Source organism: Lepus europaeus, chromosome 15, assembly GCF_033115175.1.
Source record: "Lepus europaeus isolate LE1 chromosome 15, mLepTim1.pri, whole genome shotgun sequence".
Classification (NCBI taxonomy): Eukaryota; Metazoa; Chordata; class Mammalia; order Lagomorpha; family Leporidae; genus Lepus; species Lepus europaeus.
The window spans coordinates 38058176-38085186 of NC_084841.1; the positions used below are offsets into that span (position 1 = coordinate 38058176).

At 41.2% G+C, this 27011-nt stretch overlaps 1 protein-coding gene across 1 annotated transcript in view; it reads left to right on the forward strand.

The window, feature by feature from the left end:
- The first annotated feature begins 998 nt into the window (after nt 1-998).
- Nucleotides 999-27011, forward strand: part of PARP8 (poly(ADP-ribose) polymerase family member 8) — a 201061-nt gene continuing 175048 nt past the window's right edge. The window contains exons 1-3 of the mRNA XM_062211830.1: nt 999-1277; nt 1376-1477; nt 2438-2492. Of these exons, the coding sequence (XP_062067814.1) occupies nt 1172-1277; nt 1376-1477; nt 2438-2492 (263 nt within the window). The 5' untranslated portion in view covers nt 999-1171. The remainder of the gene's footprint in view (nt 1278-1375; nt 1478-2437; nt 2493-27011) is intronic.

Below are 27011 nucleotides of genomic sequence, written 5' to 3' on the forward strand. Positions count from 1 at the left end.
TGGGCATGCAAGGCAAAGTGAGATACGGTCAACCAGAGGGAGCGTTCTCAGTGGAAAGAAGCGTGCCCCGTTGGAGGCCTCTCCATACTGCAGACGGTAACAGAGGTGGGGCCCGACATTAGGCTGGGGTGTCCTTAGGCAGAACAGCGAGTGACCATCAGAGCAGTACCACGTTTCTGATTAAGATTGTAGGTGCATTCCCTTGACCAAACAGCAAAAGGGGGTGACTTTTTAAAAAAGGCCAAACAGATGTCTATCTTTTGGCGAGCCGCTCCAGTTCCCTCTGCCAATTTTTTTTTTTTTAAATGAACAGAAATACCTAGGAGCAAATAAGTGGGGAGTCTTTGGGAGTGTGCCCCAAAGGGGCTGAGCCACTTCCATCTGGAGAATAGAAAACCTCAGGCATTAACGAGAACTGGAGGGTGCAAGTCTGGAGTAATTTCAAGGCTTTTTCCATCTTGCCTGCTGGGGCAACAAGGAGAGATTTGTTCGCCTTATTTATTTATTTTTTTAATTTCTAAAGATTTTTTTCTCCCCTCTCAGCCACTCCGGTTTGGGTTTTCCATATGACTCATAATTCCTTCCGAAAGTGGAGTCGAATTCATAAAAGTGGTGGTGTGTGTGTGTGTGTGTGGGGGGGGGGTTGTGCGGAGGGAAGGCTGGGAGCCCCGGGGAGTCTTCACTACCTACACCGCCACTCAGCTCCGCGCGCTCAGGAGCAGAGGGCGGGGGTGTGGAAACGCAGCCTGCGCGGGATGGCGGATACTATTAAAGCCCCGGCTGCCCGCGGCCGGGCCGGCTGACGGGCGGCGGGCGCGGGAGGGTCTGCGGCGGGCGGGCGGGCGGCGCTGCAGCAGCCTGGGCACGGCCGCCGCCGCCGCCGCCGCCCGCGGGCGCGAGTGTGCGCGGGTGTGGAAGGCCGGCGCGCGGGCCGCGAGGGGTGTGCGCGCCTGAGTCGGAGCGGGGCTCGCCCCTCGCCGGCGCCCGCCGCCCCGCCGCCGGCGATCGCTCCCCTGGCCGTCCGCGGCCCCCTCGGCCCCCCAGGATCGTTGGTCCGGGCGCGGGGGAGGGAGAAAGTGAGACTCGGTGTCATCACCATCCATTGTCAGAAGGGGAGGAAATTGGAATCCAGCAGCGGCGAGCAGCAGCAGCTGGGCGGTCACATCTGGGAATGCAAAGCCGACCTCCCCCCCCACCTCCTCCTCCACCACCTCCTCCTCTCACACCCAGGAGCACTTCCGAAACCACTTCGCCTTCGGCCCCTGCCTCGGCCAGAGGTTTCATTTTTTTTTTTTTTAACTGAATATTTACGAAAAAGCTGGAAGCGTGCGAGGGGGGTGGGGTGGGGTGGAAATAGCGGCTGCTTCTTTTCCAGGGATTTCTTTAATGGGGATGTGTTCAAGGCAAGAGCGAATTCAGAAGGATATCGACGTCGTGATCCAGAAGTCCAGAGCCGAGAAGGACTGCCTGTTTGCAGGTGAGTTCTCGCCTTCCCACAGCCTCGGACCCGGCGCCGGCTTCCTCAGCCCGGCCGCCCGCCTGCCCGCGCGGCGCCCTTCGGTCAGCGACGCGTGTGAATGGGGTTGGGGGTGGTGGGTGGCTTGCACGTCCCCATGCCCCCCGGTTCGTTCGGCAGCAGGAAAGCGGGAGCCCCGAAGGGGGAGGGGGCGCTGGCCTCTCCCCGTCCCCTCCCCCAGGTCTGGGGCAGCCACCGGCTTTGGAGGCGGATCGCCGGTGGCCCGAGCCGCCGAGGTTTAGGTGGACCGGCTGTGTACGGTGTTTCTGGCCCCTCGCCCCCCTCTTCCCCACCACCCCGGAGATGTCCGGAGCGTCCAAGCCAGCCTCCGGGCTCCAGCGGCAGCGGCCGAGCGGGCGGTCGGACTCGCCTGGTTTGCGCAACGGGCTGAGCGGCGGCTTCGGGAATGGAGCCTGCTGCGCCGGGCGGCGAGGACCCCGGAGGGGCGGCGCTGGGCGGATCTTCGGTCTCTCCCTGTCGTCTCCCCGTCCGGCTGGCGGCGCACTACCCCGGAAAGAGAAGAGACATGTCCAGGGTTACCTGAGGCACCCGGCGCCCCTTGCCTGGGGGTCGCCTTTCGTCCATCTTGCTCCCCTGGGCCGGGGCTCCGATGTTGCTTTCGCAGCCCGAGCCGTGCGGCGGGGGCCGCTTCCGGCCTCCCCAGTCGGGAAATGCCCGCCGTTGCCATGGCACCCGGCACTTGTTGCAGGGGGCGGCCTCGCGCGGCACCCGGCCGGCCCGGGGGTGCAGCGCACCCCTAGGGCGCGCGGGGTAAGAGGGCGCCTCACCGCTCTCCAGCCCGCGGCTCCCGCCGGGCCAGGCCTCCCCTGGACCTCACTGAACTGGGGCCCCCAAATCTCGGTCGGGATTGAAAAAAAATCCACTCCACGGGTAGTTGTTAACAGGACTTCTCCGTTTCAGATTTCAGATACTCAGACTCCACCTTTACTTTCACCTACGTTGGCGGCCCCAAAAGGTATTTATTTATGTGTCTAGAGTTGCTTCATTTCCTGTCCTCCTCAGCCTCTGTTTCCTTTGTTCTTCGCGTGTTCCCTGTTGGGATATCGTGTTTGCTTGCTCTTTTGGTTTAATTCTTGCTGCTGATGGAAGTGTTTCAGGGACCAGGCTACAGGCACTGAGCTGAACTCTTCTTGTTCCGGTTCCCACTGTTCTGCGTGTTCCCATTGCCACTGTTCTGCCGCATGGATTGCTCTCCAGGCGTTTTGGGGTTGTTAGAGAGTCAAGAGGGTGTAAACACAATGCATAAAAGAAAAATGTCACAAAATAGTTGCCTCACGAGTGGGATTTTCCTGGTGAGTTGGTGCCGCTCGTTCCCGTGTTTTGTGAAGGTTGACGTAAACATGCAGCCTGCCAATTCTCCAAACTGTTTTTATTTTTTATTTTCAACGAATGGTATTTTGGTTTTCACATTTATTTGTAGGAAAGAACTTGGAGAGTTGTATGAAGCTGGAGTGGGTGACTTCTTCCCTTTGGAAGAGGCATGAGAGAGACACATCTTAATACCTATTGGTGAACAGTGTGGAAGCAATCCCAAATCCGATTTTGTATTGAGAAAGTCGAATTAAGACGAAAGGTAGCAAGGTAGCCATTGAAATATGACTTGCTGTCTTCACTTGTTAGGATTTTCTGCTCTGTGTTCCTTAGGAACACAGTGTTAGAAAAGAGCCGTGGCCACAGTCAGGGCTAACCTCGGTGGGATCCTCAGAACAGCCCTGTCGTCAGGATTTGGTATTTAATATTATTTGACCACATTCCAAAACATCTCTTAGCTGATGCACACTTAGGAACATACATTTTGCAAAAGACACTTTCTTCTATAAGTACTTTCAGAAAGCTTAGTGTTACTGTGAACCTTTAAAACAGTGTCTGTATTGCATTGTACATCTTAAAACAGCTTTAGTTAAGACAGTTGTCAGATTTTGCCTATATACAGTATGCCTGAGCCCCAGCATTAGTATATCTATATATGCCAATGGAAAATAGAACCAGAAGGTGCCAGACTAAAATATGTCCTTTTTGGGAGGGAATTAAATTACAGTGTGCTCTGGTTTTGATGCTGAATGGCCCCATGAAGGCCCGAGTATAGAGGCTTAGGTACCCAAGGTACCTTGAGGAAGTAGGGCCTAGTGGAAGTTCTTTGGTTATTTGGAATGTGTCCACAGAAGGTATTTCCTGGTTGTTAAGGAAAGCCTGAGTTTGGGCTCACCTACCCTCTGCTTCCTGGTAGGCTACATGATCCTTTTCCCCATGTGCTCTGCCATCCATCTTGAGGCCCTCACCAGAGCCTGCATTACCACTTGAACTTTTAGCCTTCAAGGTGTAAGCTAACTAAAATTCTTTCCTTCACGAGTAGCTTGTCCTGGTTATTTTGTTTTAGTAGTGAAAAGTTAATATATAATATTTCTTAGTTTATGATCATATTATCATCTTTGTAATTATGAGTAACAGTAAGTTAGAGGAGATTTGATTAAATTATTGCTGTTCCCATGCTGGAGATCCAGAGGGTGATAGTGTATGGCTGATATCTTTTGGAGGATTTCAATAGTTAAAATATGCTCTGTAGCCCGTTTAAACACCCCGTGCAGTTAGGTGAAGATTCGCTGGTGTACAGTTGTTGCTGTTCTTTCAGGGAGGTGTGTGGTCAGGAATGCACTGAGTGGGACTATTCAACAAACCAGCTTGCTGAGTTTCCACAAAATGCTGCTCTTTTTTAGGCCGTAGTTTGCTTACCTGTACTGGCGGGGGTGGGGGGAGTGGTAAAACTATACACTTCTTGTCTGAGATCTATTAGATGCTGAAGTTGATTCCCTGTTAGCAAGTTTTTTTTTCATCTATTTATTTATTATTTGAGAGGCATAGTTACAGAGAGGCAGAGGCAGAGAGAGAGAGAGAGAAAAGCCTTCCATCTACTGGTTCACTCCCCAAATGGTTACAACGGCCAGAGCTGGACCAATCTGAAACCAGGAGCTTCTTCCAGGTCTCCCATGGGTGCAGGGGCCCAAGGACTTGGGCCATCTTCCACTGCTTTCCCAGGCTGTATCAGAGAGCTGGATCGGAAGTGGGGAAGCTGGGACTCAAACCAGCGCCCATATAGGATGCCGGCACTGCAGGTGGCGCCTTTACCTGCTACGCCACAGCACTGGCCCCATGTTAGCATGTTCTTGATCAAGCATTAACAGCTAGAGGTGGAGAAGGTATGAATGTCTCCATGGAGCAAGGCCGTGGTGTTGGGGTGAATAGTTAATCACAGTATCACTGGTTTTCCCTGAAGGAACGAGTGCCACAGTTGCTCTTAAGGTAAGAGGTGTTTCCTTTTCTGTGTAATCCTATTAAGAGGTGATATTTTCTTTAGTCCCTTGTTAGGATTTGTGTGTCTAATGTGGAACTGTCTAGCCAAAGACAAAGACAACTGGTAAAGCTTCTAGGATGATTGCTTTCTCTTCTTTAAAGCTTATGCGACAGTACAAGAAACAAAAAGCTGTTTTAGTGTGGTAACCATAAATCATCTCTTTATGGTTTGTACTTAATGGCAGAGAAGACATTTTTCTTTCCTGAAGATATAGAATACTTGTTTTTATTACTTACATTAGAAACCAATATTTATTATCTTTCTCATCATGACATTTCAGACATTTAAAATTAAAATGAATCCACCCTATTTGTTTAAGGATTTATTTTTTATTTGAAAGGCAAAGTTACAGAGAGAGAGGGAGATAAGGAGGTCTTCCATTTGCTGTTTCACTCCCCAGATGGCTACGATGGCTACAGCTGGGCCTATCCGAAGCTAGGAGTTTCCTCTTTGTCTCCCACTGGGTCTCCCATGCGGGTGCAGGGATCCAAGGACTTGGGCCATCTCCTGCAGCTTTCCCAGGCCATAGCAGAGAGCTGGATCGGAAGTGGAGCAGCTAATACTTGAACCAGCACCCAAATGGGATGTTGGCCCTGCAGGCGGCAAATGTACCTATTATGCCACAGCGCCAACCTCACCCACCCTATTTTGATTGCCAGTTTGTAATATTCAATTAGTTGTGTTCTTTTGAGTAAATGAGACCTTCACCACTGAAGGAAGTGAGAGTTGTGGAGAGAAAGTACATCATTATCTTGAATTGTATTTAACTATCATTTTCATCTAAACCATTGAGAGTATATTTCAATAATAATTTTCAATTCAATTTGTAGATAAAACTTAACATTCCATTTCCTCTCTTGGCACTTTGCAAAAATGAGCTATGCATTGTTTTATGGACAAAAGTTGTTCTTACATTTTAATATTAAGAATTTTTTTTTACATGTACTGTTTTTAATATTTATTTGGAGAAAAGGAAATGCCAAGAGGTGATTGTGTCAGGACAGGCCACTGGCCTAATAAATTGGTCTTTTATTTGGTCATCAGAGGGACAGAGTGCCTGTTAGTATCTGCTAGGCTGTGTTGGTGGATTTTCCGTGAGGAATGATGGGGAGGAAATGGTCAGCTCCAAGAATGAGTTAATCTGATTTTACCTGCTGGGACAGCTTCTGCAGTTAATACCCTCACCTTTGGATGTGCAGGCTGAAGCTCACAGAGTTGAAGATATGTGGTCAAATTCACTGTGATAAATGGTGGCGCTGTCGTGTAAATCCTGTTCTGTCGTGCTTCTGTGACCTGTACTCCTTCTTTCCCATTAGGGCTCCTGATATTTTTGAGCATGCAGACACTTTGACAACCAAAAATTGCATGGACATTTACTTGAAAGTTATAATTTTAATGTCTGTCGATTGAGAAGTCACGAAAAAGAAGGTTTTAATTATTAGGAATTTGATTATGAACAGCATCTACAAATGCTTGAAAACTTGTAGTATGTATTTAGTAAGATCAGTTTGGTCTAGCAGTGATCCTTATACCACCGCTGTTTTCCAGACTCCTGAACAACTCTACAGCCATCAGTAGTTCTGAGCTCATCATAGACTGCTACCCAGTGCTGCTTCCCAATTTCAGAAGTGTGACAAGAACTATAAACCAAAGGCCTCAAGCTTATATTTTCTTCCCTACTTTTTGTCATGTGTATGATCTCCTGTCTCTTTCTTCCTTAATGATTAGTAGTCAGCTGTCCTGTAACCCAAAAGATTTCAGGTTCTGATTCCTCATCTGGCTTGCCTTTGGACTTGGTAGAAGAAACAGAAGGGAGGAGGTGGGTAGTGACGGCTACTGAGGCTGAGTTCCTGGGGCCAACAGACACCAAAGACAAGGTGGGGAGTGGAGGAGGCTCATGGACTTGACGACTGTCTTCGGAGTCCCTGAGTGTGAATTTTAGGCAGGAAAGTATCGTAAAAATAGAACTGAACTTTTAAAAGTGCATAGAGAATTGTTTGTCATGAAAAGAAATTAGAAAAGAAATATGCCAAAAAGAATAAAAGCCACATGATTCCAGTTTGCTGTTAATACATTATAGTTTACTCTTAGAATTTTTATGTGTCCATATGCATATAGCATATTTGCATCCAAAGATTGTGCTATATGGTTTTGAAACCTCATTTTTTTTTTTTGCCCAGGGTTATAACATTAATGCCTTTTTAAGAAAGGATATGAGAATAAATAAATGGTTTTAAAATTGGGAGTTTCCCAGTGAAGGAGTGTGAGTGTGCGTGGCAAGAATTCTGATATTTATATTAGAAATAATTATAAGATTAGAAATTTGGTATTTGGCAGAGTGTTTGGAGTTGACTCAGTGTGCACCCTGTATTGTATGAACACTGATGTGGTCGTGGGTAGAGGAGTACTTATTGATGTGTATCTTCCTTATTTTAGGAGTTCCTGGCCAAATGATTGTTTTGGAGCAACTGATGTAACACTAATAATAATAATACCCCAACAAGGGGTCATGAGGACATACTGTTTGCTCTTTCTACTTGGCCTTTCATTGTGCCTGCTTTCTGGAACTCCCATCTCCATCTTTTCCCCCATCTTATCCCTAGCCAGCCCTGACTGTTGAGATCTTTGCTCAGCTAAATTCTCCTTTGAGAGGGCATCCGCCCTTGTTTGTTTCTGCTAGGTGTTTCTGTAACTATGTTGTAGCATTATACAGATACTCCTTGACTTACGTTCTGGTAAGCCCATGGTAAGTTGAAAACATCAATTGAAAATGCACTTACTACACCTCTCTTTCCAAATATAGCTTAGTAATGCAGTATACTATAGAGGATGGGTTGTTTATCCTGAGAGTGTGGCTGATTGGGAACTGTGGCTCATAGCCACTGCCTCATGTGGTGTGTGCCCTACCATGTATCCCCAGCCTGGAAAAAGAGACCAATTCAAAATTCTAGGTATTGTTTCTGCTAAATGTGATTTGCTTTTGAACTGTTGTAAAGTCAAGAAATCATATATGGAACCATCCAAAGTTGGGAGCCATCTGTACTGTAAATGACTACTTACCTCTGCTTGTCTGTGAGCCTCTTGGAGAACTGTCTCTGACACATTCATTGCTGCTCTCCAGTCCTTTGCATCAATATGTAGCTGTTTAATGAAGCTGAGAAAAAGAATGCTAAGCCATCCTCTGGCAGGCAGAAGGATTTTTATAGCCTCAGTGACCAGTTGTGGAGATATTCAAACTCCAAAAGCACACAGTGTGTTGATATCACTTGCAGTGAAACTTCATAGGAAGCCATAGTGACAGAGAATGACAGGCAAGGTTGTAAGTCCTGTTCTCTGGGTCATGAGTTCAATTCTTTAGAAGGATGGACAGACAATGCAATTGTTGAGGATATTAGGGAGCTATGAGGACTGTGGCATACTGGGAGTGTTTGGGCTCTAAACGTAATTAACTCATTTGGAAAAAATAAGAAGTACTTTGATAAGTAGGCAAACTTTCTAGGAGCTCTAATCACCCAAAGTGTAATTCCATAACTCAGGGCATGCCAGGGAGGGAGACAAATGGCTTGCTTGCAAAAAACCATTTGTTTTCTTTGGACTTCCTTAAAAAAAAAAGTGTCAGTGTGGGCAGGGGCAAAGAGTGGGGAAGGTGTAAAAGCAGTAGTATCATCTTAAACAGAGTTATCAGTTTTCACTGTGAAAGAAGTAGGAATGTGCTCACTCTAGAAATCCTGTAATATGTGGTTGTTTTGAAACCATCAAGTGTTCTTCAAGGTGTCAGAATGAAAAGAGTGATCATTTTTTAAGTAGAAAATTAACATGATCCTCTTGGCAGTGAGGGTTCACCATAATTTTACATCAATTTTTACCCAAAATATTGTTTTGTTTTTTTTTAAAAGAGTGTGACCCTTGGAGCCCTGGGAAGCCACTTCTGATGCTGGGGGAGCTGGGGGAGCTGGGGAAGGGGTGAAGGAAGCTGAGTCAATGAGTGGGAACAGTTGCTCTTTTCTGTTCTGTATGAAAATTGTTTTGATAATGGTTTCATTGTTAAATGAGTTTTAAAACCACTGACCTAAAGTAACCACTAGTTTAACCAGATACGACTTTATTGAAGCTTATGTATTAAAAAAAGTTTAAATTCCATTTATTTCATGGACTAAGGCAATACTACTAATGAGGTTTCTTGAGCATAGTCTCTGGAATACTTTTGTTTGCCTTCTGTCATTCCTGTATTTGCAACAGACAGGCATTTTATCAGCTATTTTACATTTTATCACTAAAGGAACTGAGGCTTGGATAATTTAGACACCTTACAGTTGGTTAGAAAGAGGCAGCGGAAGGATCCATTTCAGTGTAAGACAGTGTTTGTGTAGGGTTTAAAGGGCATTGGCTGACCTGGCATGACTTGAATAACGGGGAATGTTTGAGGATGGAGAAGGATTGCTAATGGATGTGTGCCAGGGACAGTGCAGAAAATCTACTGGTTGGCAAAGGAACTGCCTGAGCTCCATGTTAAGTATAATAGTTGGAAAATTGTGTACATTGGCTGTGGAATCCTCATGCAAATATTTGGCCAATCTGTTTAAATTCCCCATTATTTCTCTTTAGCAAGTGAAATTTCATCAGTCCTAAAAAAAATATTTTGTAATTCTCTGCCAGATTTGCTTTTGCCTTAGTAGATAAAGCTTGTTTATGAGATTTGCCCCTGATTTAGTCAATTCATTTTAGTCAGTTTTAGTCAAGTTATTGATCTTCTTCTTGTCCCTACTCTGAATCTTGGTTTTTTTTTAAAAGTTGCATTTATTTTCATTCTGTAAATTTCTTTTTTTTTAAAGATTTTATTTATTTATTGGAGAAGTAGAGTTACAGACAGTGAGAGGGAGAGACAGAAAGGTTTTCCTTCCATTGGTTCACTCCCCAAATGGCTGCAACGGCCAGAACTTCACCTATCTGAAGCCAGGAGCTAGGAGCCTCTTCCTGGCCCCCCATGTGGGTGCAGGACTTGGGCCATCTTCTACTGCTTTTCCTGGCCACAGCAGAGAGACGGATTGGAAGAGGAGCAGCCAGGACTAGAACTGGCGCCCACATGAGATGCCGGCGTCACAGGCAGAGGATTAACCCACTGCGCCATGGCACCGGCCCCATCATTTTGTAAATTTCTGAAATCTCATTTTCCATGTTCCCAAGGAAAGGATAGTAAGACATATGTTTTTATTAATAAGTTACTTGTTATCTGAGTTTCATTGTGACATGATACAGTTTTCCTGTTCAGGTTATCTCACTTGAACGCTGGATACTTCCACCTGCATATTTTCCCTCTTCACTTCAACCCAGCAATCCCTCATTTCCCTCTTGAAGAGAAGCTTCTCTCCAGTCTGCCTGGTCAGTAGTCTATTGCTGGAGCCAGATGTGGGGATTACATCTCAGGTTTCACATATCCCATCTTCCTTTTCTCCATCTCAGGTGCTCCACCCACCTCCACTTCGTAATCATTGCCAGCATCTGCATTCCTCCCCATGTCAACGTTTAGTCCATGCCCTGTTGGCTTCGTTGTAGATTAGTCACTTTAACCCAGTGTTTCTAAAAAATTCATTATTGGCCTCTGACTCATCTGGCTCATTTATGCTAATACTCTTTAGTTATGAATTTAATCATATTTATCTGTTCAGAAGCGTCCAAATGAGACTTTTTCTCAATATCAACCTCAAATTGCGGTTCTTGGCTTTGAAGAGCCACCTTCTCTGCCCATTCATGTATGTTTCTCATTCTGTTTGCTTGCTGACCCCCTCTCTCCATTTGCAGCAGTTTGTATTAATTTGGCACACAGCTGTTCAAGGTTATTGATTGATAATATCTGTGTTGCAGGGTACAGTTGGTTTGGATATCAAAATTATGGTTTTTTATTATCATAAAGACTAGTGCATTTAATCTTTGCCCACAAATGACTGTTCTGTTCGCTAGAATGTGTGATGTATTTATGCACAAGAGCATGGAATGAGAACATGATGAGTAGAACAAAGTGAGGAATGAAATTTGAAGAGGATAGGATGGGAATGTAAATAGATTACCCCATCCATTACTGATTAACACCAATAACACACGCCTTGAATGTCATTTATTTCCATATGAGTGATCCCCAGTTTGTGGCTGACACCTTCTTGGAATTAAATGGAGGGTGACACATCATTCAATATTACATTTAAAAGGGAAACACCTGCTAAAACCTTTGTGCAATCAGGTCATTTTCCCCTGTAGTGGAATTAGCAGAAAGCAAGCTGCTAGTTGACTTCCCTCAAAATAGGATTGTTTCTGAGCATTCTGAAGTGTAAATTGAACATATCAAATGCTATTGTTGTTATCCTCATCATTATTTTAATATGTTAAAAACAACATATTTTTATTATCCATTTTATTTTATTTAAGAATCGCTTATTGAATATTTATTGTATTTGAAATATATAACTGAGACAGACTAATATAACTACCTTTGTGGTCTTCACCCATCTGTGTAGAAACAAAAATATCATTAAGCACAGAGCTGCAAAAGAGTCAAATTTAAAAAATGGTCACACACAAATAAATACAATGTTTTGATTAGAGACTAGAATATGGTAAATATTTTTTAATATTTCTTAAGTGATTAGACAATAATGTTACTATGTTATGTGGTAGTATTTCCCAAACTGTTAATGTGATGTTAGGTTTGTAGCCAAGTATGTCTGGGAAATGCTTAAGCAGTTTTAATGGTTAGTGTTTTTTTAGGACCTTTATATAATAGTGTGCATTATGCATATCCAAGAAGTGAATGAAGTAGTCAGGGTTTTTCAGACTTACTTGATTACAGATCTGGAACATCTCAAGAGACTTGTTTTGTAGAAAACACTTTGGCAAACTCTGAGTCTTACTCATTAAAAATAGTTTTTGGGTAAACAGCAATGTAATAGAAATGGAAATAACTGATTCATATGCAGTCCTGAAGAATTTATTTTCAGCAATTTTTATAGAAGTTGCTTTATGACCATGAAGGCTTTGGTTAAAATGCATTTGGCATTCATGGCACTAACTTTCCTACATGAGGATTTATTTCTCTGGTCCACTCACTCTCTCTTCGGTTGTGCTGAATCCATTTATGATAAGGGCTCTCAACTATTATTATTCATCAAAGTCCTGAAGTTCGAAGAGCCTTCTTTGGTTCATGATTAGAAGTCAGTCTCCTAAGGAAGTGTTAGTGATAGATAATGATTCTGTGTAGCAGAAGGACTCATTATGTCCTCTTAAATTCTGTCATTCTGCAGTAGAGCTTCTTAGTGAGCAGTCTGTGATGGAGTATGCTCTTGGAGAAGTTCATGATGAGGTGAAATCTGGAATTTATCTAATTTCATTTCTTTGGTAAATTAAATTTTAAAAAATCAATGAGGGTATCTGTTTGGAAAATCGTTGTCCCCCAAGTGATCAAATGAGAAATGTGGTGAAGGCCTTAAAAACACTTCTCAGAATTTTTCAGTGTTAGAAAGTGCATTCCCTTTTTGTGGGCAGTGGCAGTGATGGAACTGGAGTCACGTCAAGTCAGGCCAGTTTTGGGGACAGGTGATTGGAGAGTGAAACCAGAGTTTTGAAGCACACGCCTGTGGACACAGGAAGCGACATGCATTTCACGTGATTTGTGTTAGTGGTAGGCATTCTCTTGTATGAATGCCTCACAGTCTTTAAGATTCAGGGGAACCACGGGACCCTCACAGGTAGGAAGAACCCAGTAAATCTAGTTTCTTATTTGGCCAATCTTGTGTGCAGTCTTGACGGAGTGAATTCTTTATTGTGTGCACACATTGTCAGTCTTTATGTGTCCATGTCATTGATCTTCTTGAGAACAGAGTCTTAGATATTGACTGGGAGACCTAAGCTGAATGCTAAAATCTGCTCCATGGATAAAAGCTGATGCAGTCATCATTTCTCATTAAAATGCACCACAGTTAGGGGGAAAAAGGCCCTCCAGCTGAAAAGCAGTCATTACTTTATTATCACCACAGAATTTGAAACGATTTCTCTAGTGAACGGTCAAATTTATTTTTAGTTAGCTAAGGAAAAAGTTTGAATAGGCCCCTGTAAGCCAAATTATTTCTTCTTTTTGGAGCAGTACATCCTTCTGGGAAAACCAGCCTCATATGGTGATTTTCGTGAGTACCAATTAGGTGACTTCAATGAGATTGCATATTCTTACTTGAATTTGGCTTCAAAATGATGAGACGTGGGCCAAGAAAAAATTTAAACTTAATTTTTTGAAATCATACTAGTTTGATTTAATATGAGCTTCTTGTGTTGACTTTCTATGCCATTAATTTAAAATTTCCAGTACCCTCAAATCTGGATGCCTGTTATGCACAGACTGCTTTCCAGCTGCAGGTAATTGGCAGGGAAAAATCTACTTATGACAGTAGTTTCACAGAGGATTTTTTTTAAACTGAGTAATGTTGTCATTTTCAGACTCTCGGGTGCATTTTGGGAAATGTTAATTGCAAATATACCTTTTAAATCTAACAGCAAGAGTTTTCTGACTTCTAGATAAGGATCCTGTTCTACAGAAAATTTAAATTTTTTTCTGTTACACTAGCATATATATTTGAAGAAGACAAATATAAAACTGGATAGTTCCTGGTACCTTGGCACAAAACTGTATGTAGCTAATTACATGAAAGTAAATCAGATTTGATATTATTGAAAATCTTTCATTTTCATTCTTTCATTGATTATAAAACTTACTAAGCAATAAGTAATTATTTAGTATCACAAGAAATGTTAATAACTATTAAAAAAATTCTATGCCTACTAATTTTCTAATCACCATAGAAATTTAATACTTAATAATACTGGTGCACTGTTCACTCCAATTAAGAAATGATGCTATAAAGGATTTCTGTGTTTGAATACTGAGCAGAACATAAACCATGTTTGGAAGTGTGTGTTTCCCTTCCTCCACACCCTCATGCACATGCCTACAACACATAATGCAGTTGTGTATTTTAAATATCCAAAGGTAGCCTTATGAACTACATTTGTAGACATTAAAAATGTATTTCTCTCTGTACCTTCCCCTCTTTTTCTCTCTCTCTTCGTGCATTTATATATATATATATATATATATATATATATATACACACACATACACACGCACACATACAATGTCATATTTACTGTCTATAAGTAAATATAGGTATCTACATGTAGATAGGTATATAGGTACAGATAGGTAGATGCAGAAATACAGATGGATATATGAAAGAGATGGTGAGACTGGAGATCTCAAAGATGGGAAATGTTAATTGCAGATATTAATGCAAATGTTAATAATTGGGTTATTCTGAAATAAAAGTTTTTTGTTTTGTTTTTGTTTTAGGAGGTCAGGGATAGGTAAATAAAAGATTTAAAATATTTCCTCAGCAATTTTAAGATCATTTTACTGCTTTTGGAACCATCACAGACATATATAAATTCATAATAAATATAAATTGGACTGACTTTGTGGATTTATTATAACCACAACATTTTTAGGGTTCATGAAATTGTATTTTCCAGAAAAAAATGTAGTGAATGTTAGTTCAGTTTAAGACTCTTTCTTAAACATTCTTTATAACTCATAACTTTACAGTATTGTGTAGCAGAATGAGTATACTGATTTTGAGTTCTTCCATCCAACCAAATCACCTAATCTCTCTGAATCTTGATTTTATCATCTGAAATAACAGTACTTTTGCAGGAATTTCAAGATTGACATATATAGTGTGCTAGGTGATGGGGTTCCCAGTGCCACTCTCAGGCTCAGTGGTTCACATAGAAAGACTCACAGGACTCAGAACAAACTATTACATTCACAGCAAAGGATACGATCAAAGCCATCAAAGGACAAAGGTTCTTGGGGCAGAATTTGGGAGAAAGCAGGCACAGGCTTTCCAAGTGTCCTGTCAGTAGTTACATAGGTGCTCTCAGTGTTCCCAGGGACTTTGTGTGATAGCACAAAAAGACATGGCTGGCCAGAGAAGCTCTCCTGAGCCTTGGTTTCCAGGCTGTTTATTAACAGACAGGTGCATACTGCACCTTTGTGACTGGCCATACTTACTCGGACCCCAGCCTTGCAGAGTGAAAAATATTCACTTTAATAAATCACGCTTGTTAACATAAAGTATTTAATCAATTGGTGTCGCGTGGCCCAGGAGTACCAAGCTACTGTTAGCAGCTGGAATATTCCAAAAGCACAGAGCTCATTTTCTAGTTGCTGGCAAGAGCCAGACCTAAAGGCAGTTCTTGGGAATGCACAGGGTTTGGACAACCAGGGCCTGCTGAGTTAACCCTTTCCTTCACGTTTGCTGGCAGTGTCCAGCCCAGGGCCAGAGACAGGAGGCAGTTCTGTTAACTTGATTTATAGCACCTACGGAATTCTAGTTCCTAGTGACTGTGGACAACATGAATAAGGGAAAAACATTGCTCTTTTGTAGGGCAACTGGTCTGATTGAAAAATACAATTTTCTCAATTTAAAATGATGATTTGTAAAAAAAAAATTGTCATCAAAAAATAACTTATACTGGAAACTTACACTAAATGCACGCAGAAGTGAAAAAACAAAGTAGCAGTGCCGGATGTCCTTTCCTGTAATTGCATGCTGTTTATTTTCAGGGCCACAAAGTCCAAGGCTAAACCTTAGAATCTCAGGATTCTCCAAACTAACTTTTGGCCTTTGGGATCACCACAGCATTCCATTGATAGTGCTCTCCTTCCCCATTTTCTGGGTTCCTGATCTTCACCTGTAGCTGTAGCTGTGCAATAGATTTTTTTTAATTTGAAAAATTCTGGATTTTGGCCCACATTTCTTATTTGTTTAACCTTGTATGTTTCCAGTTTCTTTAGCACAATTACAGGTCACTGAAAATTAAAATTTCTCTCGGACGTCAGCTTAAACCTATTTTACGGTCACCACAAGAGCCCTTTTCTTGGCAGGTGCCTCAGATTCTACCAGCCTCCCCTGTCTTTACAAAGCCTATTTGTTCTGCTACATTTGTACTGGCTCTTCTTGTATTGTCTGGCATGTATCAGTCTTCCCTATAGAGGGATGAAATTGTATTTCAGAGCTGCATGACAGCTTTCCTGAACAGACAAGTGGTGACTCCAGTGCAGAGAACACAGAGACAGCAGTTGCACAAAGGCAAAGCATTCCGTTGAGGGCTGAGTTCTCATTTCTGTTGACAATGGCAGATAACACCATAACTTCCTCCTGTCTGTAGTGATTAGGAAGTTGATTTTACAGACAACATGAATTTTGTAATAAAAAAACTCAATGCAGTTACTGAATAAATGAAACTGATATGGAATAGGCAAAGGAGCTGTAAATACTTCCTAGTTCTTGCTTCTAAGTAATGGTCAAGCCATTCCCAGTTAATTTCTCCTGGAATCTTATGCAGAGAAGGCATTAGAAGGAAAGGATGGTTGGAACCTCTTCATTGGTATCGACAGCCTGAACTGCTGCAACATTTACATTTTAATTTTCAGTTTGACAAATTAATTTTAAGCAGTTTCATAACGAGAAAGCTGTTTAGAGTCTGTGGCAAAGCGAGCTGGGAACTGGAAAGCCGCTGTCAGGTTGGCCACTTCCGCCTCCTTCATGACTCCTTTCTGCTTAAGACCTTGCATTCTGGTTCCCTACAAGCTCTCAGGTTTATTTCTTTTCTCTTGGAGGCTCTTGGAAGGTGGGAAACAGGAAGGGCAGATGAGCATAGACATCATTTGTACATTTAGTCCTGCCTCTGTCTGCCACTCTGTGCCTCTGCCTGTGTTTTTAAAATGTACAATACATGCACAGAAGCCTACAATGTTTGTAGAGCAATTATCACAGTTAAAGCCTGGAGGAAATCAGTATTTTTAAAAGGAAGTACCAGTTAGCAAATAAATAAGTTGATTTACCCTCCTTCCCCAGCTTGCTTTAGTGCACTGATTCTGTTTACCTAGTAAACAAAAACATTACAAGCTCATTAAGTATGTTTCACTTTACATAGTCTTCTACATGTCAATAACTTAGTGCCCCCAGCCTGCCTTTAAAACAGATTTGTTTATTTGAAAGTCTGAGTTAGAAGACAGAGAAAGATCTTCCATTCACTGGTTGGCTCCCCAGATGGCAGTAATACCCAGGGCTGAGCTAAGCTGAAGCCAGGAGCCAGGGAATTTACCCAGATCTCCCATATAGGTGAGCCATCTTCTGCTGATTTTCCCAGGCCATTAGCAAGGAGTTGGACTGGAAGTGGTGCCGCCAGGACTGAAACTGGTGCCCATGTGGGGTGCTGATATCACAGGTGGCTGTTTTACTCACTATATCATAGTGCTAGCCCCTAGGCTCCTCCTTGTTTTTAAAACATTATTTAAAGTATACAAACTTAACATATTTCATATACACAGATTTTGAAACATAGTGATACTTCCTACCCTACCCTCCCTCCTGCCCAGGCTTCCACCCTTCGTCCTCCTCCCTCTCTTATTCCCACTCTTAATTTTTACAAAGATCTATTTTCAGTTTACCTTATAAGATTAATCCTGCACCCAGTAAAGAGTTCAACAAAGACATTGTATGAAGGAAAAGACATTATTTCTCAGCAGTCAAAACTAGGGCTGTAAACAAACATGGAATCTCAAAATGTCAATTTTACTCCTATGTATTACATTTTAGGTACTCTATTAGTTACCACAGATCAGGAAAAACACAGTATTTGTCTTTATGGGACAAAAAGTTTATTTCACTAAGTATGATGGTTTCCAGTTACATCAATTTTGTTGCAAAAGACAGGATTCATTTTTTTTTTTACTGCTGTGTAGTATTCTATAGTGGAAATATATACCGTAATTTCTTTATCCAGTCAATAGTTATTGGACACCTTACTTGATTCCATCTTAGCCATTGAGAATTGAGCTGCAATGAACATGGGAGTATGGATAACTCAGATGCTGTTTTCATTCTGTTTGGAGTGGCATTTGCTGGAGACTAGCTCCAGCCAGTTCAGGGGCCCCAAGGTAAAAGAGGTGTCGGCGCTTGAAGAAATGAGAGACACTCACAGCAAGGCTGATGGCATGGCTCTGGCTTTCGAGCACCAGACTTTATTTTTATATCATAAGCCACATAATGATTCTTTATTCTTACAATGAAATGTCTGCTGTCCATTTTTTCTAATTACAATTTTTTTGATTTTCAAGGGCATACTCAGAGCATGGGTTACAATCACAGACAGGAGCAAGATAACAGGCTGCCCACACAAGCCAAGGCCTCGAATGCTGTTGAACTATGCAGAAATTGGCTACATAAGCTAGAATAGTACCTCCCTATTCTAATCTTTCCTAGAAGCCCCAAGTTCAAAGTACACCCTTTTTAAAATGTATCCCTTCTTTGCAATTTTTTCTGTAATTCTTTAATTTCTTTATTGCACTTATTTGAAGGTTTATTTAGATCTGTTCTACAGTTTTGACATTCTAACCATAGTATTTGTAGCATATAGTGAATTAAAGCTTTATTAACATCTACCTTTATTCTAATGAGAAGTATATACCAGAGGGCCTGTTGCCTTTTAATTCTTTTCCACAAACAGCTCAACCTTGCATAAGGCATTAACCCTTTCTTCTACACTAACATTCTGCTTGATTAAAATTCTACAAGGCAATGGACATTTTGGAGGTTATGAAACTAAGTGCTCTTCCCTAAAATTAGGAATACAGCAATCATTAGCAGGACCACCAGGAAGCTCCAGCTTGCTTATGCAGAGTGTAGTTCCCATCAAACCTTAAACCACCAAGAGGACCATAGCTGTCCTTCTCATGCCTTGCTGAGACAGACCTTCTGCTGTGACCTTGTCAGCCAGCTGAAGTTGCCTTGGCCTTGTCAGGCATTGCTGGGTTATATGGTAGATTTATTTTTAGATTTATGAGTATCTCCATACTGTCTTCCACAGGGGCTGCACCAGTTTACACTCTCACCAACAGTAGGTTAGGGTATCTTTTTCCCCACATCCTTCACAACAATGGTTTGTTAATTTCTGTATTACAGCCATTCTAACTGGGGTGAGGTGAAGCCTCGTTGTGGTTTTGATTTGCATTTCCCTGTTGGCTAGCTTTCCTAAGTATTTTTTCATTTGTCTGTTGGCCATTTGAATTTCCTCTTTTGAAAAATACCTATTCAAGCCCTTTGCCCATTTCTTAGCTGTACTGTTTGTTTTGTTGTTGAGTTTCTTGAGCACTTTACAGATTCTGGATATTAGTCCTTTATCAGTTACAGAGTTTGGAAATATTTTCTCCCGTTTTTCAGTTGTCTCTTCACTTTGTTGAGTGTTTCTTTTGCAGTGCAGAAGCTTTTCAACTTGATTTAATTCCGTGTATCAGTTTTGGCTTGATTGACTATGCTTTTGGGGTCTTTTCCAGGTAGGCTCCCAATTTTAAAGGATGGTTTATAAGTGATACTGGAAGCCATGTGGTCTGAAGGAGGACAAGATTAGGAAATCAGATTTCTGTAAATAAGTAAAATCCAGTATGTTTGGTAGAGACCCAGGTAGCCCTTATTCTTTGTTAAGACCCAAAGGTATGCTTGATTTTCATGTAGTCAGTGCCTTGCCATTAAAACAAGCAAAAATTCTATTTGATAGTCTACCTGAGAGGGCCTCAGAATACCATAAGCAAAATTTTTTAGAATACTTGTGAATTCAGAAGACAGATTTTTGTATCTTACCAACTGTTTTGCATAGATCATGTACCTTATACAAGACTATAAGTGGATTTTCGTTTCATTTCAAAAGAATACATATCACCATGGATGGAAGAATTGTAAATATTCTGACCCAATTAAAAAATAATGCAGGGGCCAGTGCTGTGGCTCAGTAGGTTAATCCTCCGCCTGCGGCACCGGCATCCCATATGGGCGCCGGTTCTAGTCCTGGCTGCTCCTCTTCCGTTCCAGCTCTCTGCTGTGGCCTGGGAAGGCAGTGGAGGTTGGCCCAAGTGCTTGGGCCTCTGCACCTGCATGGGAGACCAGGAGGAAGCACCTGGCTCCTGGCTGCAGATTGGCGCAGTTCCAGCTGTAGCGGCCATTGTGTGTGGGGGGTGAACCAACAGAAGGAAGACCTTTCTCTCTGTCTCTCTCACTGTATATAACTCTGTCAAATAAAAAAATAATGCATTTTCTGAAAAGTTTTACAGGAACTTAATGATGTTGAATTTCTTTTTCATTTTTAAAAACTCTAATCAACTACAGTTGAGCAGTTGATCTTTGTTTCCTCAATATCTGTAAGCTTTTTATTTTGAGTTAAATTGAGGACATTTGGCTTTAGATCCATTTCATGAGTTCTGGAAGGTCTGGTGGTTCACTGATCTGTGAGGCAAATGTCATTTAATCATCCTTCATGTGGTTAGTGACTTAAAGTGAAAGAGCTTTTTGGGAGGCTGACAAGAAGGGGTGGTAAACCATCCTTTTAAATATCCACAGCAGCAGGTTTATATGTGGTTCATTATGCTTTCAGCTTTGAACTGTTGAAGAGTTTGACATAAAATTCAATTGCAATTTCAACTAGTTAAGCATTTGATCCAAAATGAAATTCCAGTCTTCTCTTTGAAATTAACGAGGAGACTGAAGAGTCAGAGCAGGCTTGCTTTCAACCTGAAGCTCTTTAAGCTTCTGTGAGTTGAAAAACTAAATGAAGAAACAAGCCATTTAGTGTGATTAAGGGGAAACTACCTGGTGTCTTGGTGTAAGCTGGTTAAAGGACATTCCAGCTCCTAACGCTCCCCGTTTCTGTTCTTTTGTCTCCTCACGCTCCTGCCCCTACCCCATGTTCTTCTTTGCCAATTTGTTGCTTTTGTAATATAACATGAACAGAAACCAGTTAACTAAGCGTGTTAGAATCGTGCCAAAAATATGGCTTGCGTTGAGGTGTGGTGGGTTAAGTTGACCTGAATGCCTGCTACACAGGCATGCCATCCACTTTGTTTCCAATCCAGCTCCCTGCTAATTCACCTGGGAAAGCAGCAGAATATGTCCCAAGTAATTGGGCTCCTGCAACCCACGTAGGATAGCTAGATGGAGTTCCAGGTTCTTCCTGGCTTCCGACTGGCCCAGCCTTAGCTGTTGTGGCCATTTGAGGAGTGAACCAGCTGATTGAAGATCTCTCTCTCTCTCTCTCTCTCTCTTTCTCTCTCTCTCACTGTATCCTTATGTCTATGTCTCTCCCTGTCACTCTGCCTTTCAAATAAATAATAAATAAATACATAATCTTTAATAATAAAATAATTGTGTTCAAAATGACACAGTTTGTTATAGAACCTGACAGGGTGTATGGACAAGGCTTCGTGACATGTTTTGTGATGATCTGAAACTTTTTTGTTTGTTTTGCTTTTTCCACATTTAATTTGTAGATATTATTTCATATTCTCTGACTTGGAGGTTTGATTACAAAACAGTGTAAATGTTGTTCATGGCTACCATTGGTCAATAGCAGATGGCAATGTGTAGATTTTGCTCTTTGATCAAGACTATATCAGGGGCCGGCGCTGTGACACAGCAGGTTAACGCCCTGACCTGAAGTGCCGGCATCCCGTATGGGTGCCGGTTCTAGTCCCGGCTGCTCCTTTTCCAATCCAGCTTTCTGCCATGGCCTGGGAAAGCAGTAGAAGATGGCCCAAGTCCTTGGGCCCCTCCACCCACGTGGGAGACCTGAAAGAATCTCCTAGCTCCTGGCTTCGGATCAGCACAGCTCTGGCTGCTGTGGCCATCTGTGGAGTGAACCAATGGATGGAAGACCTCTCTCTCTGTCTCTACCTCCTTCTGTAACTCTGTCTTTCAAATAAATAAAATAAATCTTTAAAAAAAGACTATGTCATTGGAATTTGTTTTCCCAAGTATGGGTTTACGTTTCCCTTTTCTTGAGTGGACAAACCCAGATCTCAGCAGAGTGTGACTGACATGCACAGTGGCAGGGTCGTGGTGGTGGGTGTCCAACCTTTAACATCACATTCTTTGCTTGTAAATCGTTCATTTCGTTTGAATGTGAATAAAAAGATTTTCTACCAAGTATATGAAACTAACATTTTGTTAACCTAAATTTTAATGAAATAATTTGGACCCTTTTATAGGCACTTAACATTTTCATTTCATGTGTTAATACTAATTCTACTTGCTGAGAGAACGAAATGGTATTCAGTCAGAACACTGCCTTGTTACTGCAGAAGGGTGGAAGTTTTGCATTTTAAATATCTGCTGTTTTAAGTTTAAAAAAGTTGCCAATGTCCTACAGTCCTGAGATAACTATATGTTGGCTTGTGTCCCTTTTTCATCTTTTATAAACTGAAGACTCGAGGCCTTATACAGTTTTAAATTTTCAGAATTAGGTCATGTCAATGTTGTGTCAGACTTCTAATTCACAAGTAGTGTTTTTATGAATAGTGAGGATAGGATATAGATTTATATCCTAATTGTTTATAGATTTATATCTAATTGTCCCAGAGGTGAACACATGGCGATAGCAGCATTTTCAATGATTAATGAGCAGTTTTTCTGTGATCTCTCGTTAAAAGTGTGATGACCCTTTTTTTTTTTTTTTCCTTCCTGAACTAATATTGGAACATATGGTCTAATAAGTGTGAGTACATTTGGGGAGGGCGGGAGAGATGGCTTCAAATCAGGACTGACCTGGAAAAGCTTTGGTGCCTGCATTTGTGGATCAGGAGGGGGAAAGCCTGGCAGGGAACTTTAAAAGCAGTGGAATGGCAGAGGGTGGAGATCGGAAGCCAGAAGCAAAACTCCATCATGAAAAGACTGAGGAGCCTTCCTGCCAAGGATGCAGCAGGGCTCAGATTGAAAGCCGTCCTCCTAGGATGCGATTTAAATTCCCTGATCCTGCTGGATTTTGAATGCTGTGTTTATTTTGAGGAAGTTGTTTAACCCTTCTCATAGATTCCATCAATTTCAGAGTAATGTAAATACATTTCCCCTTTGGCTATTTTACAAGGACGTTGAGGATTAATTAAATTTAAAAGAAAATAGTGCAGTGAACTCCCAGGAGAGAGAGGGAGCTATTTATCATTTTTCTCATCATTCATTTCTTATTCATTCACTTTACAAATATTTGTTGAGTACCGATTATAATGAAAACACTTTACCAGGTGCCCTAATTGGGAATACAAAGATGAATGATTAAAGTGACTTCTGCCCTCATTATATGTTCATATTTTATTTTTAAAATTCCCAGTATAATTTGAGTAATTGTGTAGGGATATAATATTGTCAGCCTCAGCAATAGTTGAGGTGATCTTTGACTAAATCACTGACACGTATTTTTCACTTTGTATATTCATTTTTCTTTTCTAAATTTATGACTAGTTCCTTTTCCTTTGTAAGAGCTACACAGCATAATTTCTTTTTTTTAATTGTAATCAGTGCTAAGTGAACTATTTTTTAACCAAAATAATAGTAGCAAACTGAAGTAAGCTCCTTATGGATTACATGACCCACTAAAAATATCTGGTCTTATTTTAATTTTATTTATCTCAAAGGTGGAGAAAGAGAGTTCTGTCATCTGCTAGTTCACTCCCCAAATGCCTGCTGTAATTGGAACTGGTCTAAGGTAGAAGCTGGGAGCCATGAATTCAATGCAGGTCTCCCACCTGGGTGTCAGGAACCCAACTGTTTGAGCCATACCTGCTTCATCATTGGGTGTACATTAACAGGAAGTTAGAATACTTAGGAAACCCAACACCTGAACCCAGCTACTGTTGTATGGGATTCAGGCATCCCATCTGGCCAAATACTCATGCTGGTCTTGTTTCATATGGTATATTCAGAAGAATTTTAACCTGATACTAATTGTGAAAATATCACTAAGAATTTTTTTAAAAAGCCTCTAATGTTACAACTTAGCATTACAGAAACATACATTACTTGATACATAGAATTAAAATATTAATCATCAAGGAAATGCACTTGGACATTTTCCGTAAGTACTTGAAAGCTATTAGAAGTATGTGCACTATTTTTCCATGACAGTTGGTGAGTATTTCCTGTTTAGGTGACTTTTCTTTTCTTTCTTTCTTTTTTTTTTTTTTGCTGGTTCTTAGATTTGATTAAATAATGAGTATTTGAATGAACAATTTTGACTACTATTTCAGCCTGAGCAAATGAAAGTAGATATTGTGTTTGATTTCTTCCTTTTGGTTTGAAACTATAGACTTTACTCCTAAATTGGTAGAAGGGAGGAAAATTCCTCTCCTTGATTTATTTCTCAATTTGAATTTCTGGTATTAGAAGTGGAAAATAATGGTTCTGGAGTCAGTAGCCTTTGTTACTGCCAAATAACGTAGACATGTTGGTGTTTTTTGGACTGAGCATATTAAATGGTAGTTAGGCATATAGTATTAGATAAAAAAAACTGTAAATATATAAATAAAAATATTGAGTTAGCATGAAATTGCAGATTGAAAAAATTTTAGATTGACTGTGGTGGTGACAACTAAGGTTTTATAGAAATACATCTATTCTGGTGCTCTGCAGCTTCTGCAATATCACAGTGCTATTAAATGCCTAAATCTAGAGTGAGCAGCAGCATCCAACTTCTGCTTAAATCACATGGCGTTCAGAGAACTTACAGCAATATTGGCATGCTAAGCTAACGTAATTTGGGAACAAGTGTCTGGAATGAGACTCAAATTTACTTGCTTATTGGACTTCTAGAAATGAGTCTCATCACGATGGTCACTTTGAAAGCCAGGAGTTTAGCAAATGTCCCAGATGGCAGGTTTTGCACGTCTGCCCCCTGTCCTTTGTCTGAAGTAGGGTGTGGGGCGTGGGGGATCACCGTCTCTGTGCTGTATGCTTGCAGGGCATTCAGGGGACTTCCGCTTCTGCCATAGTACTATCATGTAAGTTCTCCAGTGAAGATTATCATGTCATTTAACATCCCTGTGGCTTCAGCCATCCTGCTTGCTCCAGACTACCTAGCCACAGAAAAGCAGATTTTGTGATACTCCTAATCATTCTCTTTGTATGCCATTTAACAGTATTCTTTGTAATTCATTAGAGAATGAGAATAAGTAAGCTAGGATTTCTAGTATGCCAGATCAGTGCCCCTGCATATGGAGAACTCCCCAGAGCTGTGTCTTAACTTTGGGTGTGTGTCAGGATCCTTTCATTAGCTAATGACAGAATACAACTCAGACTGGCTTAACTAAAAGCAAATTTTCTTGTATTTCTTACTCGGCATTCAGTGGAGAGTTGGCTTTCTGAGTTGAGTGAGTGGTTGAAGGCTTCATGATACCTTCAAGGATTTGGTTTCTTTTCAAAAGTTGCCTCTTGCGGTGGACCTTTGGGGGCAGCAGTTTAGGTGCTACTTGGGATGCTCACATTGCCATATCAGAATGCCTGGGTTTGAGTTCTGGTTCCACTTCTGATTCTAGCTTCCTGCTAATATGCACCCTGGGAGGCAAGATGGCTCATCTGAAGGAGTTTGGTCCCTTCCACCCACATGGAAGACCTGGATGGATAGAGTTCCTGCCTCCTGGCTTTAGCCTGGCATGGTCCTAGATATTATAGGCATTGGGAGAATGAAACCAACTGATGGGAGATTTCTCTTTCCCCCTTTCTCTCTCTGCCCCCCCCCCTTTCAAACAAGTAAAATTTTCAAGACAAAAATTAGCTCTTGCCTTCCATATTAAAAAAAAAAAATAAAAAAACCTTGTTTCCCCATGGGATTGCAAGACAGCTGCATTCAACTCCAGTGGTTCTTCCTTTCCCATATCTGGTGGGAGCAGAGGACGGTCTTTTTAGAAGCTGATTATTTTAGGCCTAAATTCCATGTCTCATCCCTGGAGTCAGGAGTCAGAGGGAAAATGACCTTTCCCCAAATAAGCTATCCCGAGGATACTATGACATAGTAATGAATGGCAGGAACATTTCTATGAAAACATTTCTGAGGGTTAGATATTGGTGTCATAACCAAAGTCCATGGAGGGGATGGGTGGGTTTCTGTTCTTATTTCGTAATTTGCTTTTCTACTTAGCCTCAGAAAATCTAGGGAAAATTCAGACTTATTTTATGCAAATAAGTATACTGTGCTTTGTGAGAATAGTTCACTCTGGCACAGCATCAGTGACACACACAAAACATACTCCTTGATTTGAGTGTGCCCAGAGTACACTTCTGTGACTCTATCAGTATTTCTGCCATGAACCTTAAGGGTCTCCAGTGAGCAGGCACTGCATAGAAGATACTTCAAAAGAGATTGACTTTCATGTAATAATGTATCAGAGCGTATCATGATGAATATCTTCATTCCACTGCATATGATGGAGATAGTGATATGCAAATATTTTTTGGATATTGAATTCATTTGGAACTTAAATGTGATTTTGGTGTAGGTTTCAAACCCACATGAATGACATAAATTGTATATTGAAATAAGAATTAAGTCTTATCTATATAAAAGTATGAAAATTCACAATTATTTATGTAATAACCAGAAAGTAATTGTAGCTTGACTCTTAAGCTAGCAGTTAAATTTTTTTGTGAAAGAAAACAACTTAACTACTATGTATGATTATATACATTTTATTATTTTTATTATATAGCTTTGTCTATTAATAAAATTAAGAATGTTGTGATATATATATTACTGGTTGAGCTGTGGCCTAAAGCACTCAGACAAGAAAATGATAGCTTAGGTGTACTTGATCTTGGACAAATACTACCACCTAAAACTGCTTCCTTGTTTGTTCTAGGGGATGATATGAGGTTTTAGAAGATGCTTAAATATGAATAATTTTTCTTGGTGAGTTCTCCTGGGGGTCTTAAACTGCTGTTTTGACCTTCTGGCTTTGTGAGGGAAGCAATTTCTTTAATTCATTGATTGCTTGAAACATGATTCTCTAAGAACAGGCTCTTTGAAACTACAAGCTGACTATTTACTTTTTTCCCCACTCTGTCCACTCTTGTCAGTTATCATAGCTTTTGATTTTCTTGGACATCACTGAAGTTTTCTACATTTTCCATGTGTAGCTTAGGCTATGTTGCAATCACTAAGTAACTGAACTTTGAGCTACTTAATTCCACCAAGGTTTATTTACCTCTTACT